The 15,579-nt window shown below is 42.8% G+C and overlaps 1 protein-coding gene across 1 annotated transcript; it reads left to right on the top strand.

Annotated features, from left to right (window-relative positions):
- Positions 1 to 5,250: 5,250 nt before the first annotated feature.
- LOC124253978 lies at positions 5,251 to 5,745 on the top strand. The gene has a single exon (XM_046687831.1). The coding sequence runs from the start codon at positions 5,251 to 5,253 to the stop codon at positions 5,743 to 5,745; it is 495 nt and encodes a 164-aa protein (XP_046543787.1).
- Positions 5,746 to 15,579: the final 9,834 nt, after the last annotated feature.

The raw sequence follows: 15,579 nt of genomic DNA, 5'->3' as shown, positions 1-15,579 counted from the left end.
CAAATATAAGGTAGCTGTTGGGTATTAGTAAATGATAAACATGTGTACTATTTCTATTTATGTGGCAATTTTGTACAATGATAAAATTTGCAATTCATCGGTCCGTTTCTGACTCAAACGGACTGTACCTACAGCAGTGTCTATATTTGGTCGAACTGTACCCGAATAACCTTAATTCAAGCTGTTCAGCGAAAGTTAAAATAAAACTTTTGCTGTTACTGTAGTATTCCATTTACACAACACTCTCATTGTTTCAGCAATTGCCACTGAGATCTGCTGTTAGCATCAACATTAATATGATAAGATTTTTTTAAAACATTTTGTATACGGATACGTCTAAAAAGGTAAACAGTTATCAGTAATTAAGGAACAGATGCGTCATTGGACCAGATCTAAATGTTATCAAGGAAAGAGCAAAGTTCAGTCAGAACATACAAAGGAAGCTGAACCACAAGACAGTATGCATACTCATGGGGGAACTTACCTTTTCTGTTTCAGAGTTGGATTAGACATCACAGGGTAGATCTCATCTATATCTGGATCCGGATATGTGGATCCGTGGCAGCATGTTCAATCAAGAATGCAGATCGATCGTACAGAGTGACGTTTCTTTGTGTGGCAGTCTTCCTGTTCTTAAGTTTTATGTGTTCTACCTGGTATACTGGTAAGTAAACAAATACGGGAGAACTAGTATTATGTTTTACAGATTAAAGATAATATGCAGCAGAGAGGGTTCGGGTGATCCTGGCACTATTATTATGTTTTACAGATTAAGATGAAAAATGCAGCAGCGAGGGTTCGGGTTATCCTGGCACAGTATGGCTGGTAAGGCTCATCATCAGCTCAGGGCCCTTGCCTCCTCTACACGCAGCCCAGACAGCGAATGGGACTTCTCCCAGGAAACACTGCCTAGTCGAACCCACCAAGAACTTTACGGAGAATATTTAGACTCCCCAACACTGCAGCCTTATGCATTACCCAGAGTGTCAGAAGGGCTGTGCTCCCGGTAGAGAACCCGGGCACTCTCCTGATCTGCACCAAGAGATCAGGAGGTACCAAACCAAGGGCACCGAGAACAATGGGGAGCCCGACGACAGTGTCATTGGGGTGTAAGCGAGACATTTCAAAGGCGAGGTCCGCATATTTAGAATGCTTTTCCTGAATCTTGCCAATCACGTTGCTGTCAAAAGAGATAGAAAATTCAATGATATAAATAAATTCATTGACTTTATCAAAAAGGACAAGATCAGGTTTGTTGGCTGGAATTCTTCTGAGGCTATATATGGGCCTATTCCAGATATGCTGTTTGTGCCAAGGAAGGGCATCCACTGACAAGGTGTTAGACATGGGTCTCTGTCAATTCATTGCAAAGTCGGCATTTCATATTGATATTTTCTTTAAGAATCACATTTTGGCGATTTCAAGTGGGAAGTGACTGGTCCTGAGCAGCAAAAAGGAAGCCCTCAGTTTAAGACCAGCGGACTTCGTCCAGGCGAAGGAGTCTTTGGGATTGCTATTCTGTTCCACACACTGCATGTACACACGATGCAATGGCTTCTCAGAAAGCTTCTCCACAAAAGACCGACTCTGGGCAGACTTGGTGAAGGACTTCACCTGGTTTACTCCCATCGCTGTACCGTCCAGCAGTACATCGCCATCAGCAAAATCAACCTCAAATTTCAGATTCTGTCCAACAACCTTGGCACGCTTAAAATAGCTGTGGAATTCCTTGCTTTCATCATGAGTCTTGACATGCATCACCAGAGGATCATCCAATAAATACATATGTGCAAATGTACACAAAAGAATTCTATCATGAAGAGCCTCCACATTAATCAAACCCCGACCTCCAGAATTGATTGGCATATATAAACGATTAAGAGAGGAGCGAGGGTGGTGAGCTCTGTTATCAGACATGATTCTTCTGGTCAGGCAGTCAAGATTCTGGATGTCTTGTTTTGTCCAATCAACTGTACTACTCCAAAGGAATAGGAAAGGACTGGCACAGCAAAAGTATTGGTGGCTTTGACCTTGTTTTGAGCATTTAGATCTGAGGTCCAGATTTTCTTTAAGCGAGATTTATACTCGGCCCGAAGGTTTTTTTTAATCTGGGCATTCTGGAGCTTGTCTCGAACTTGCATTCAAAGACAGGTGTAGGCCTGATCTTCCACGATATGCTCAATAACTGCTCCCCCTTGTTACCTGACCGATCCATCATTAGTTACCTTGCCACGTTGAAATTGAAGAGTATTACATTTGTCGAGTCCAACTGCCATGCCAATATCACTAGAAAAGGACTCGACAAGGAGAACCTGAACGTTCAAGTTGGTGTTTCCTTTGGCAAGAAGCTCGATATCATCCATGAGATGAGTAAGCAGTGTTGGGGATCTGTGCTGAGGAGGCCCTGGATGGTAACCCTCCTCTCTCTATTGAGCAGAAAGCTCAAAGGATTTAAAGACAAACAAAACAGCAAAGGACTGAAGGAGTCCCCCTGGAAAATCCCCACTCTGATTGGAATAGATTCCGAAGTCTGCACCTGCCCTTGCGAGTACATCTCAAGTTGATTCGACCAGCAACTCATTAAAGACTTGAGTAAATCAAGTAGTCGTCCAGGGAGGTCAATACAACTCAGATCAGAATCCATTCATGAGGGACAGAGTCATGTGCTTTTTATAATCAATCCATCACATGGAGAGGTTTCGGTGATATGTTTTAGCATCTTCCAAAATCATTTTCTGTACAAGAAGTTGATCCTTGCACCCCAACATCCCTTTCTCGCCCCCTTCTGTTCTCTATAAATTATATCATTGGAAGAACAGTAGGATAACATGAAGTTTGTCAAACACCCTGTGGAAATTTTATAGTGAGTATTCAAACATGTGATATGGCGGAAATGTTTGGTTTCAGTAAAGTCTCCTTTCTTGGGAAGGAGTATTGTTCGACCTTTGCAGAACCATGGATGAACATCACATGTGTCCACAAGAGAGTTGAAACAGTGAAGTCATGGTGTTTGGACACAGGGGAACAGTTTCCAATACCGGTTTCGAATGCCATCAGGCCCTGGAGCTGTATTAGATTTGGACTTTTTGATGACACTTTTCAGGCAATCTGGTGAGATGCATCAGACAAACGACCTAGTTACTTTCTCATGCATTGCATGGTCATAACCATGGACCCATGGTAGCTCCAGGTTAAAGTCGCCGATAACAGACGTCAACTGTTTCCAGAACCTTTCATTGGCATCCATGGGAGGCCGCATATTATGCTCACCATCACCATTTGTTTTCAGTTGCCTGTAGAAGTGTTTTTCATTATTTCTAAACAGTTTATTTTGTTTGATAATTTTTTTCTTATTTTCCCATTTTTTACTTTATTATTGGATATTTATATAGCTCACATATCCACGCACTAGTGCATGCTCAAGGCGCTGGTATTTTGTCCCTCGATCATTGGGTGTCAATCTCAACAGCACAATCTCAGCTCCCTGGGGCCATACAACTCTTGCTGCCATAAGGCGCACCGAGTTATTGCGGCTTCCCCATCCTTACGAGGTACCCATTTACAGCTGGGTGGACTGGGACACATAGTCACAGTACTTTGTCCAAGTTTACTGCACGTTGCTGTACCCGCAACTAGGTGTTTGCACGTATTTATGTGGCCACCATCTGGTCATATACCAAAGGATTCGTGGGTTCTTTATTGTACACAACTTGTGTATTGGACACAACTACAGAACAGCACGTAGAGATGACAAGAACCGAATGTGTCTGTATTTTGCGTTTTGCAATTTCTTATCCTGGTTTGGCAGAGAGAGTTGGGAATGTTTTTGATGTGACAAGAGGGAAACACCAAACATTATTGTTGGAACCCACAAAATATTGTTTGTAGAACAGGTCCAGTTTTCGAATAGTATATCAAACATACAGAAAAATAATGTTCCATCATTTTCGGGAAGAAATTTTTTTTATTTGTTGTATGTGTATTTCAAATTATGATATTTGGTTTAAATTTTTTATAGTTTGCAATGTGTGCAATTTTTATGGTATATTCTTTATATCTCCGGAATGTAAACAACATTTTATGACTTTGGAAATGCAGATGATAAACAGAACACAATATCACAAGAGTCGCTTAAATAGAAATGTGTTATAACTAAATGTAAATGAGCATGGACGAAACTAACCTATTTCAGACAGAAAATTGTTGGATAACAATCAGATGCCTCAAAGCGACCCATTTGCTATACAGTCTTGAGATAGGATGTTTGTAAGTGCCTATCCTATGTATGCGTTTTGATCTGCAGACAATCAAGGAAAATACGTGGCACGTATGTCGCACGTGAGCCTGAATATCCAAGAAAGCATTACAGAGAAAGACGCATTCTCTGAAGCAGCTATGCGTCAGATCCATCAACAGCTGGGGAATAAAACGGATGCACTCATGGTCAGTATATTCATTTATATGCATGAACAGTATCATAATTAGTCTTTCAGTTGAAGATTATTATCCAGGGATGTTGGATCAATTTGAATAGTTAGACTGAGATGATTTCATCAATTCATACAATCCAGTCGTTTGTGTCACGTTTTACTGCACGTTTAACGCAGTCTGAAACTTTATCTGTCGTTACCGTTCCAGGAATTTGAAGAAGCGCCACTGAAACAGCGGAAGGAACATGTGAATCAGATGTGCCCTTGGATGAGGAGATCTGAAAAGGCTAACACCATGGCACGAGTATCGTATTACGAGAACATCAATGTTCTTTTCTGTACCGTACCAAAGGTTGGGACAAAATTCTGGTTCAGAATGCTTCATGTACTGGAGACAGGTGAATATAGTTCTCCGTTCGAGATTCAAGACGGCCCTAAGTCACGATATCACATTACATCTGGAAAACAATCAGAAATTGCGCAAAGAATAAATTCCGCCAGGAAAATCATATTTACGCGAGATCCCTACAAGAGGATATTCTCATCTTACATTGATAAACTGGCAAGTCCAAACGGTGGGTATTGGTCTTTTGGCAGAAGAATTATACGTGCTGTTCGAAAACCCGAGTCAAATACAATGCTTCAGTGTGGCCACGATGTACAGTTTGGAGAACTCGTGAAATATCTGATACAAACGGACGCCGAAACTTACGATTTTCATTTTAAGCCTGTATCTTCTCAATGTGACGTATGTGATATTCATTATGACATGATAGGTAAAGTGGAAACATTTAAGCATGACGTTATGTACTTTCTGAATATGACTAATGCATCTGAGAAAGGTGTCATGTTCAAGGATTTTGTAGAAGAAAAGAACGTGGATAACATTATTTTTAAAGTACAAAGAGCTTTTATAATGAAGAAAAAATCTTTAAAATGCATCAGCGACCACATGGTACATCTTCGTCTGTGGCGTGTTCTACAAATTGGAGGGTTGATTGATAAGTATGACGAATATCCTTTGAACCCTGACGAGAGCCGTGAAGCAAATGTCACAGTGATAATGAACTTGATGTTGAGTGCATATCAGCGGTCATCGCCCAAGGCCAGATTGAACAAACAGGAAGCTTTGCTCCAGGCATACAGTCAGGTTTCTTTGGAGGACCTCGAACAACTGCGGTTGAAATACCTCAAGGACTTGTTACTCTTTGATTATGAGGACAGGCCCTCTTATCTGTTTGATAGGAAAAGTTCAGCCAAGTCTGAAACCAAAACCACTTTTGACTACTATGATGCCATGCGGTTGTGTTTATAGCTCTCACTGGGTTTGTTACGCCGGGGATCGTTTCCTCCTACATCGACATGAAGGAACTGTGTACAAGTGCCCAATTACAATGTTGTCACGTGAGAAGCACTTATAACCCGATCCTCTTCTAGAAAGTCATATTATAACACAAAACATAAACGGTAACCGTGCTTTACTGACTTCACAAAAACTATGTTGCAACTTTCAAAAGGACCTTGCCCCAGCCACGTCGTGATTCAAAACGAAAATACGTGTTCCCAAGACACACTAATGATATCCACCAGGAAGATACCCAAACTCAGTATACAGATTTAAACAATCCATTACTACATAGACAAAGCATAATTTTAATGATCTTTGAAGTTTCAGTCAACGAGAGATCGTGACCATGTTTAATAAAATTGCTTCAAAGTGTTTTTTGATTTGGTAAGATGTTGTACCATTAATGCAGTGAACCGTGCGTTTCTGCAAACGGGAATTAGGTGGGTGCTGATCTTGTGCTTGTTGTGCTTATATCGTTATATTTTAACTTTCATCTTCGTTCAACCGTTTCAGGAAAGAGATAACAGAAGAACACATGTGGTCCAAAAGCTAATTTTCGATATGAGGCTGTACTTCAATATTCGGAAGATTTTACGTCATATTTTGTTCAAGCGATGTCTAATGCAAGTTTTAGCAAAATCTTGTGAGAAAATAGATACTAATACCAACAGCTGTTTGAACCCTGGTATAATTCTGAATCCCTAGTTGCCCTTTGTTGCGAAATTGCATGTTTGGTCAAGCATTATTGGCCAAACCCCAAGATGGAGAGACAGACAGGCAGGCAGATATCATCACAACATATGTTCTGGTACTGGAAAAAAGGTATTTGAAAAGATCATATCTGCTCGTGAGTAGGCGATCAGATGTAATGGCTAAAGCTATGTGTGATGAGATGGCTTGCCCACTCGGTCGTTAAAGAGGATTGCCCCAGGGTGCAATTTGAAATTTGCAGTTTGCAGCAATCGTCACTATATAGTAAAACCACCTCGGTCGGACAAACATGAACGGATTCTTCGAGAAATGCTTCTGATAGGTTGGTCAGTTCAGAACTCTGCAATCGTCTCACTGTCGCTTCCTTAGTACATTGTAATTAACTGTCTTTTAGTACATATATTAGGTTGGGGGAAGGATGCGTCTAACCAAAACTGAATGGTAGCGTTAAATCTTCGGTACTACGCCTTGCACATACTCACGCGTTTCATGATGTGAGCTTGGATTATTTGGAAGGTTCTTGTCACATAAATCACTTTCTTTCATTGCTAGGCATTGCGGTGTATTCCCTATAATTTCACCTTAACAAAATCCCCCTATTTTTGGCACATTGTACTCCTGGAAAATATATCGCAACACCCCATATATTCAAAGTATCATCTATATCGAATGTGCTTATCCATACCTTAATTTAACTTACTACCTGGATATATTGATCCCCAAGGAATACTTTATTGTCAAATCCAAAAGCGAAAAGAAAGAAAACTAGTATATTCAAACAAGCAAACATGGCACAAAATTTACTCTTTTTGTAGTGCTGATAACTATTGTTGCATGACAAGTGTGGTAGTTTTCAAGATTCTAGCATACAATCATTCTAAAACAATCACAATACATCAATAACCGAGCTAAATGTCAATATGTCAATATCTGGAGTAACCTCCGCCATATGTAATAACATCCCTGACCTTCGTCCTTATTTAATGTATCTGACCTTGAATTTGACATTGAGTTATTTTTATGAAGAGCTTGTTCTCATACCTGTCGTAACTGCCTTCGGGCGTCAGTAGCGCATACTACAGTTCCCTTCTAATTATGACCATTCCACAATGTGAAGGGAGATGTAAGCTCAAGCTCTCCACTCGACTGGTCCGTTGAGGGCTGCTAAGTCCGGGAGAGAAGGGTCGGGCGACCGTGACTCCTAACTTACATTACATTCATGTACTGGCACACATACATTCAAAGATAAAGACAACACCAGGTTCTGTACTCACTTAGGCTTACTATGCCTCAGTCCAGCTCTCGTAGTACAACTTCAACACAAGACAGGGTATCCTTGTACCACAGTGGGAACTGAGTAACGTAGATTGGCTTCCGTCAATTGAAAAGCGCGCACTACACTACTCGTGCGAAAGGTATCTGTTTAAATGGTTCGAGCCTGGCCTGATATTGATAACATGTTCCAACATATAGTTTTGATTCGGTAAAACTGTATCTGACCTTGAACTCAAGTGTGTCGAGATTGGAAAAATACCAGGCAACACTTATCGGTGACTCAACCGTTTTAACTGATTTGTCGCTTGTTTAAATGTAAGCTTAATCTGTTCTATCCTCATGACGACTGAGTTCTCTCTTTACCTCTCTTAGCCTAACTTCATCTCTATTGATTTCCTTGTAACTCTCTACATTCTGTCTCCATTGTTTCCCTAACTTAAATCACTCATGAGACTATTAGAACATCTAAACAAGGATTCTGATGTATTTTTTCTCATGGTTTAGGGATGCGTTTTTACCTGAAGGAACTCCCAGATGCATTCTGTGCCCCATTATGTCCCAAACGTGCTCTAAGGGATTTATATCTGGACTGCTGCCGTGTTAAGATAAGAGTTGCTACAGTCTCTTGACGAAATGCATCACTAACGGCGCGTGCACGATGTGGCGTTTGAATAACAACGGACGTCTGATAGGTCGTCTGGACAAACGACGATGTGAAAAACAATATGGTTTTTTTGTCCTGAAGGAACTCCCAGATGCATTCTGTGCCCCATTATGTCCCAAACGTGCTCTAAGGGGATTTATATCTGGACTGCTGCCGTGTTAAGATAAGAGTTGCTACAGTCTCTTGACGAAATGCATCACTAACGGCGCGTGCACGATGTGGCGTTTGAATAACAACGGACGTCTGATAGGTCGTCTGGACAAACGACGATGTGAAAGACAATATGGGTTTTGTCCTGAAGGAACTCCCAGATGCATTCTGTGCCCCATTATGTCCCAAACGTGCTCTAAGGGATTTATATCTGGACTGCTGCCGTGTTAAGATAAGAGTTGCTACAGTCTCTTGACGAAATGCATCACTAACGGCGCGTGCACGATGTGGCGTTTGAATAACAACGGACGTCTGATAGGTCGTCTGGACAAACGACGATGTGAAAAACAATATGTTTTTGTCCTGAAGGAACTCCCAGATGCATTCTGTGTCCCATTATGTCCCAAACGTGCTCTAAGGGATTTATATCTGGACTGCTGCCGTGTTAAGATAAGAGTTGCTACAGTCTCTTGACGAAATGCATCACTAACGGCGCGTGCACGATGTGGCGTTTGAATAACAACGGACGTCTGATAGGTCGTCTGGACAAACGACGATGTGAAAGACAATATGGCTTTTTGTCCTGAAGGAACTCCCAGATGCATTCTGTGTCCCATTATGTCCCAAACGTGCTCTAAAGGGATTTATATCTGGACTGCTGCCGTGTTAAGATAAGAGTTGCTACAGTCTCTTGACGAAATGCATCACTAACGGCGCGTGCACGATGTGGCGTTTGAATAACAACGGACGTCTGATAGGTCGTCTGGACAAACGACGATGTGAAAGACAATATGGTTTTTGTCCTGAAGGAACTCCCAGATGCATTCTGTGTCCCATTATGTCCCAAACGTGTTCTAAGGGATTTATATCTGGACTGCTGCCGTGTTAAGATAAGAGTTGCTACAGTCTCTTGACGAAATGCATCACTAACGGCGCGTGCACGATGTGGCGTTTGAAAAAACAACGGACGTCTGATAGGTCGTCTGGACAAACGACGATGTGAAAGACAATATGCTTTTTTTGTCCTGAAGGAACTCCCAGATGCATTCTGTGTCCCATTATGTCCCAAACGTGTTCTAAGGGATTTATATCTGGACTGTTGCCGTGTTAAGATAAGAGTTGCTACAGTCTCTTGACGAAATGCATCACTAACGGCGCGTGCACGATGTGGCGTTTGAATAACAACGGACGTCTGATAGGTCGTCTGGACAAACGACGATGTGAAAGACAATATGGGTTTTTTTTCCTGAAGGAACTCCCAGATGCATTCTGTGCCCCATTATGTCCCAAACGTGCTCTAAGGGATTTATATCTGGACTGCTGCCGTGTTAAGATAAGAGTTGCTACAGTCTCTTGACGAAATGCATCACTAACGGCGCGTGCACGATGTGGCGTTTGACTAACAACGGACGTCTGATAGGTCGTCTGGACAAACGACGATGTGAAAGACAATATGGTTTTTTTGTCCTGAAGGAACTCCCAGATGCATTCTGTGTCCCATTATGTCCCAAACGTGCTCTAAGAGATTTATATCTGGACTGTTGCCGTTTTGAGATAAGAGTTGCTACAGTCTCTTGACGAAATGCATCACTAACGGCGCGTGCACGATGTAGCGTTTGAATAACAACGGACGTCTGATAGGTCGTCTGGACAAACGACGATGTGAAAAACAATATGTTTTTGTTGTCCTGAAGGAACTCCCAGATGCATTCTGTGTCCCATTATGTCCCAAACGTGCTCTAAGGGATTTATATCTGGACTGTTGCCGTGTTAAGATAAGAGTTGCTACAGTCTCATGACGAAATGCATCACTAACGGCGCGTGCACGATGTGGCGTTTGAATAACAACGGACGTCTGATAGGTCGTCTGGACAAACGACGATGTGAAAGACAATATGGCTTTTTTGTCCTGAAGGAACTCCCAGATGCATTCTGTGTCCCATTATGTCCCAAACGTGTTCTAAGGGATTTATATCTGGACTGCTGCCGTGTTAAGATAAGAGTTGCTACAGTCTCATAACGAAATGTATCACTAACGGCGCGTGCACGATGTGGCGTTTGAATAACAACGGACGTCTGATAGGTCGTCTGGACAAACGACGATGTGAAAGACAATATGGCTTTTTTGTCCTGAAGGAACTCCCAGATGCATTCTGTGTCCCATTATGTCCCAAACGTGCTCTAAGGATTTATATCTGGACTGCTGCCGTGTTAAGATAAGAGTTGCTACAGTCTCTTGACGAAATGCATCACTAACGGCGCGTGCACGATGTGGCGTTTGAATAACAACGGACGTCTGATAAGTCGTCTGGACAAACGACGATGTGAAAGACAATATGGTTTTTTTGTCCTGAAGGAACTCCCAGATGCATTCTGTGTCCCATTATGTCCCAAACGTGTTCTAAGGGATTTATATCTGGACTGCTGCCGTGTTAAGATAAGAGTTGCTACAGTCTCTTGACGAAATGCATCACTAACGGCGCGTGCACGATGTGGCGTTTGAAAAAACAACGGACGTCTGATAGGTCGTCTGGACAAACGACGATGTGAAAGACAATATGCTTTTTGTCCTGAAGGAACTCCCAGATGCATTCTGTGCCCCATTATGTCCCAAACGTGCTCTAAGGATTTATATCTGGACTGCTGCCGTGTTAAGATAAGAGTTGCTACAGTCTCTTGACGAAATGCATCACTAACGGCGCGTGCACGATGTGGCGTTTGACTAACAACGGACGTCTGATAGGTCGTCTGGACAAACGACGATGTGAAAGACAATATGGTTTTTTTGTCCTGAAGGAACTCCCAGATGCATTCTGTGTCCCATTATGTCCCAAACGTGCTCTAAGAGATTTATATCTGGACTGTTGCCGTTTTGAGATAAGAGTTGCTACAGTCTCTTGACGAAATGCATCACTAACGGCGCGTGCACGATGTAGCGTTTGAATAACAACGGACGTCTGATAGGTCGTCTGGACAAACGACGATGTGAAAACAATATGTTTTTGTTGTCCTGAAGGAACTCCCAGATGCATTCTGTGTCCCATTATGTCCCAAACGTGTTCTAAGGGATTTATATCTGGACTGCTGCCGTGTTAAGATAAGAGTTGCTACAGTCTCATGACGAAATGCATCACTAACGGCGCGTGCACGATGTGGCGTTTGAATAACAACGGACGTCTGATAGGTCGTCTGGACAAACGACGATGTGAAAGACAATATGGCTTTTTGTCCTGAAGGAACTCCCAGATGCATTCTGTGTCCCATTATGTCCCAAACGTGCTCTAAGGGATTTATATCTGGACTGCTGCCGTGTTAAGATAAGAGTTGCTACAGTCTCTTGACGAAATGCATCACTAACGGCGCATGCACGATGTGGCGTTTGAATAACAACGGACGTCTGATAGGTCGTCTGGACAAACGACGATGTGAAAGACAATATGGTTTTTTTGTCCTGAAGGAACTCCCAGATGCATTCTGTGTCCCATTATGTCCCAAACGTGTTCTAAGGGATTTATATCTGGACTGCTGCCGTGTTAAGATAAGAGTTGCTACAGTCTCTTGACGAAATGCATCACTAACGGCGCGTGCACGATGTGGCGTTTGAATAACAACGGACGTCTGATAGGTCGTCTGGACAAACGACGATGTGAAAGACAATATGGCTTTTTTTCCTGAAGGAACTCCCAGATGCATTCTGTGCCCCATTATGTCCCAAAACGTGCTCTAAAGGGATTTATATCTGGACTGCTGCCGTGTTAAGATAAGAGTTGCTACAGTCTCTTGACGAAATGCATCACTAACGGCGCGTGCACGATGTGGCGTTTGAATAACAACGGACGTCTGATAGGTCGTCTGGACAAACGACGATGTGAAAGACAATATGGTTTTTTTGTCCTGAAGGAACTCCCAGATGCATTCTGTGTCCCATTATGTCCCAAACGTGCTCTAAGAGATTTATATCTGGACTGTTGCCGTTTTGAGATAAGAGTTGCTACAGTCTCTTGACGAAATGCATCACTAACGGCGCGTGCACGATGTAGCGTTTGAATAACAACGGACGTCTGATAGGTCGTCTGGACAAACGACGATGTGAAAAACAATATGTTTTTGTTGTCCTGAAGGAACTCCCAGATGCATTCTGTGTCCCATTATGTCCCAAACGTGCTCTAAGGGATTTATATCTGGACTGCTGCCGTGTTAAGATAAGAGTTGCTACAGTCTCTTGACGAAATGCATCACTAACGGCGCGTGCACGATGTGGCGTTTGAATAACAACGGACGTCTGATAGGTCGTCTGGACAAACGACGATGTGAAAGACAATATGGCTTTTTTGTCCTGAAGGAACTCCCAGATGCATTCTGTGTCCCATTATGTCCCAAACGTGCTCTAAGGGATTTATATCTGGACTGCTGCCGTGTTAAGATAAGAGTTGCTACAGTCTCTTGACGAAATGCATCACTAACGGCGCGTGCACGATGTGGCGTTTGAATAACAACGGACGTCTGATAGGTCGTCTGGACAAACGACGATGTGAAAGACAATATGTTTTTTTGTCCTGAAGGAACTCCCAGATGCATTCTGTGTCCCATTATGTCCCAAACGTGTTCTAAGGGATTTATATCTGGACTGTTGCCGTGTTAAGATAAGAGTTGCTACAGTCTCTTGACGAAATGCATCACTAACGGCGCGTGCACGATGTGGCGTTTGAAAAAACAACGGACGTCTGATAGGTCGTCTGGACAAACGACGATGTGAAAGACAATATGCTTTTTTTGTCCTGAAGGAACTCCCAGATGCATTCTGTGTCCCATTATGTCCCAAACGTGTTCTAAGGGGATTTATATCTGGACTGTTGCCGTGTTAAGATAAGAGTTGCTACAGTCTCTTGACGAAATGCATCACTAACGGCGCGTGCACGATGTGGCGTTTGAATAACAACGGACGTCTGATAGGTCGTCTGGACAAACGACGATGTGAAAGACAATATGGGGTTTTTCCTGAAGGAACTCCCAGATGCATTCTGTGCCCCATTATGTCCCAAACGTGCTCTAAAGGATTTATATCTGGACTGCTGCCGTGTTAAGATAAGAGTTGCTACAGTCTCTTGACGAAATGCATCACTAACGGCGCGTGCACGATGTGGCGTTTGAATAACAACGGACGTCTGATAGGTCGTCTGGACAAACGACGATGTGAAAGACAATATGGTTTTTTTGTCCTGAAGGAACTCCCAGATGCATTCTGTGTCCCATTATGTCCCAAACGTGCTCTAAGAGATTTATATCTGGACTGTTGCCGTTTTGAGATAAGAGTTGCTACAGTCTCTTGACGAAATGCATCACTAACGGCGCGTGCACGATGTAGCGTTTGAATAACAACGGACGTCTGATAGGTCGTCTGGACAAACGACGATGTGAAAAACAATATGTTTTGTTGTCCTGAAGGAACTCCCAGATGCATTCTGTGTCCCATTATGTCCCAAACGTGCTCTAAAGGGATTTATATCTGGACTGCTGCCGTGTTAAGATAAGAGTTGCTACAGTCTCTTGACGAAATGCATCACTAACGGCGCGTGCACGATGTGGCGTTTGAATAACAACGGACGTCTGATAGGTCGTCTGGACAAACGACGATGTGAAAGACAATATGGCTTTTTGTCCTGAAGGAACTCCCAGATGCATTCTGTGTCCCATTATGTCCCAAACGTGCTCTAAAGGGATTTATATCTGGACTGCTGCCGTGTTAAGATAAGAGTTGCTACAGTCTCTTGACGAAATGCATCACTAACGGCGCGTGCACGATGTGGCGTTTGAATAACAACGGACGTCTGATAAGTCGTCTGGACAAACGACGATGTGAAAGACAATATGTTTTTGTCCTGAAGGAACTCCCAGATGCATTCTGTGTCCCATTATGTCCCAAACGTGTTCTAAGGATTTATATCTGGACTGTTGCCGTGTTAAGATAAGAGTTGCTACAGTCTCTTGACGAAATGCATCACTAACGGCGCGTGCACGATGTGGCGTTTGAAAAAACAACGGACGTCTGATAGGTCGTCTGGACAAACGACGATGTGAAAGACAATATGCTTTTTTTGTCCTGAAGGAACTCCCAGATGCATTCTGTGTCCCATTATGTCCCAAACGTGTTCTAAGGGATTTATATCTGGACTGTTGCCGTGTTAAGATAAGAGTTGCTACAGTCTCTTGACGAAATGCATCACTAACGGCGCGTGCACGATGTGGCGTTTGAATAACAACGGACGTCTGATAGGTCGTCTGGACAAACGACGATGTGAAAGACAATATGGGGTTTTTTTCCTGAAGGAACTCCCAGATGCATTCTGTGCCCCATTATGTCCCAAACGTGCTCTAAGGGATTTATATCTGGACTGCTGCCGTGTTAAGATAAGAGTTGCTACAGTCTCTTGACGAAATGCATCACTAACGGCGCGTGCACGATGTGGCGTTTGAATAACAACGGACGTCTGATAGGTCGTCTGGACAAACGACGATGTGAAAGACAATATGGTTTTTTGTCCTGAAGGAACTCCCAGATGCATTCTGTGTCCCATTATGTCCCAAACGTGTTCTAAGGGATTTATATCTGGACTGTTGCCGTGTTAAGATAAGAGTTGCTACAGTCTCTTGACGAAATGCATCACTAACGGCGCGTGCACGATGTGGCGTTTGAAAAAACAACGGACGTCTGATAGGTCGTCTGGACAAACGACGATGTGAAAGACAATATGCTTTTTTTTTTTGTCCTGAAGGAACTCCCAGATGCATTCTGTGTCCCATTATGTCCCAAACGTGTTCTAAGGGATTTATATCTGGACTGTTGCCGTGTTAAGATAAGAGAGTTGCTACAGTCTCTTGACGAAATGCATCACTAACGGCGCGTGCACGATGTGGCGTTTGACTAACAACGGACGTCTGATAGGTCGTCTGGACAAACGACGATGTGAAAGACAATGTGGTTTTTTTGTCCTGAAGGAACT

This window comes from Haliotis rubra, unplaced genomic scaffold, assembly GCF_003918875.1.
Source record: "Haliotis rubra isolate DU_JTF1 unplaced genomic scaffold, ASM391887v1 Scf56, whole genome shotgun sequence".
NCBI lineage: Eukaryota > Metazoa > Mollusca > Gastropoda > Lepetellida > Haliotidae > Haliotis > Haliotis rubra.
This window is presented reverse-complemented; position numbering and strand designations above follow the sequence as displayed.

Bases quoted from the DNA above. Each gene is read 5' to 3' on its own strand.
- LOC124253978 (XM_046687831.1), top strand. From the start codon at position 5,251: ATGACTAATGCATCTGAGAAAGGTGTCATGTTCAAGGATTTTGTAGAA.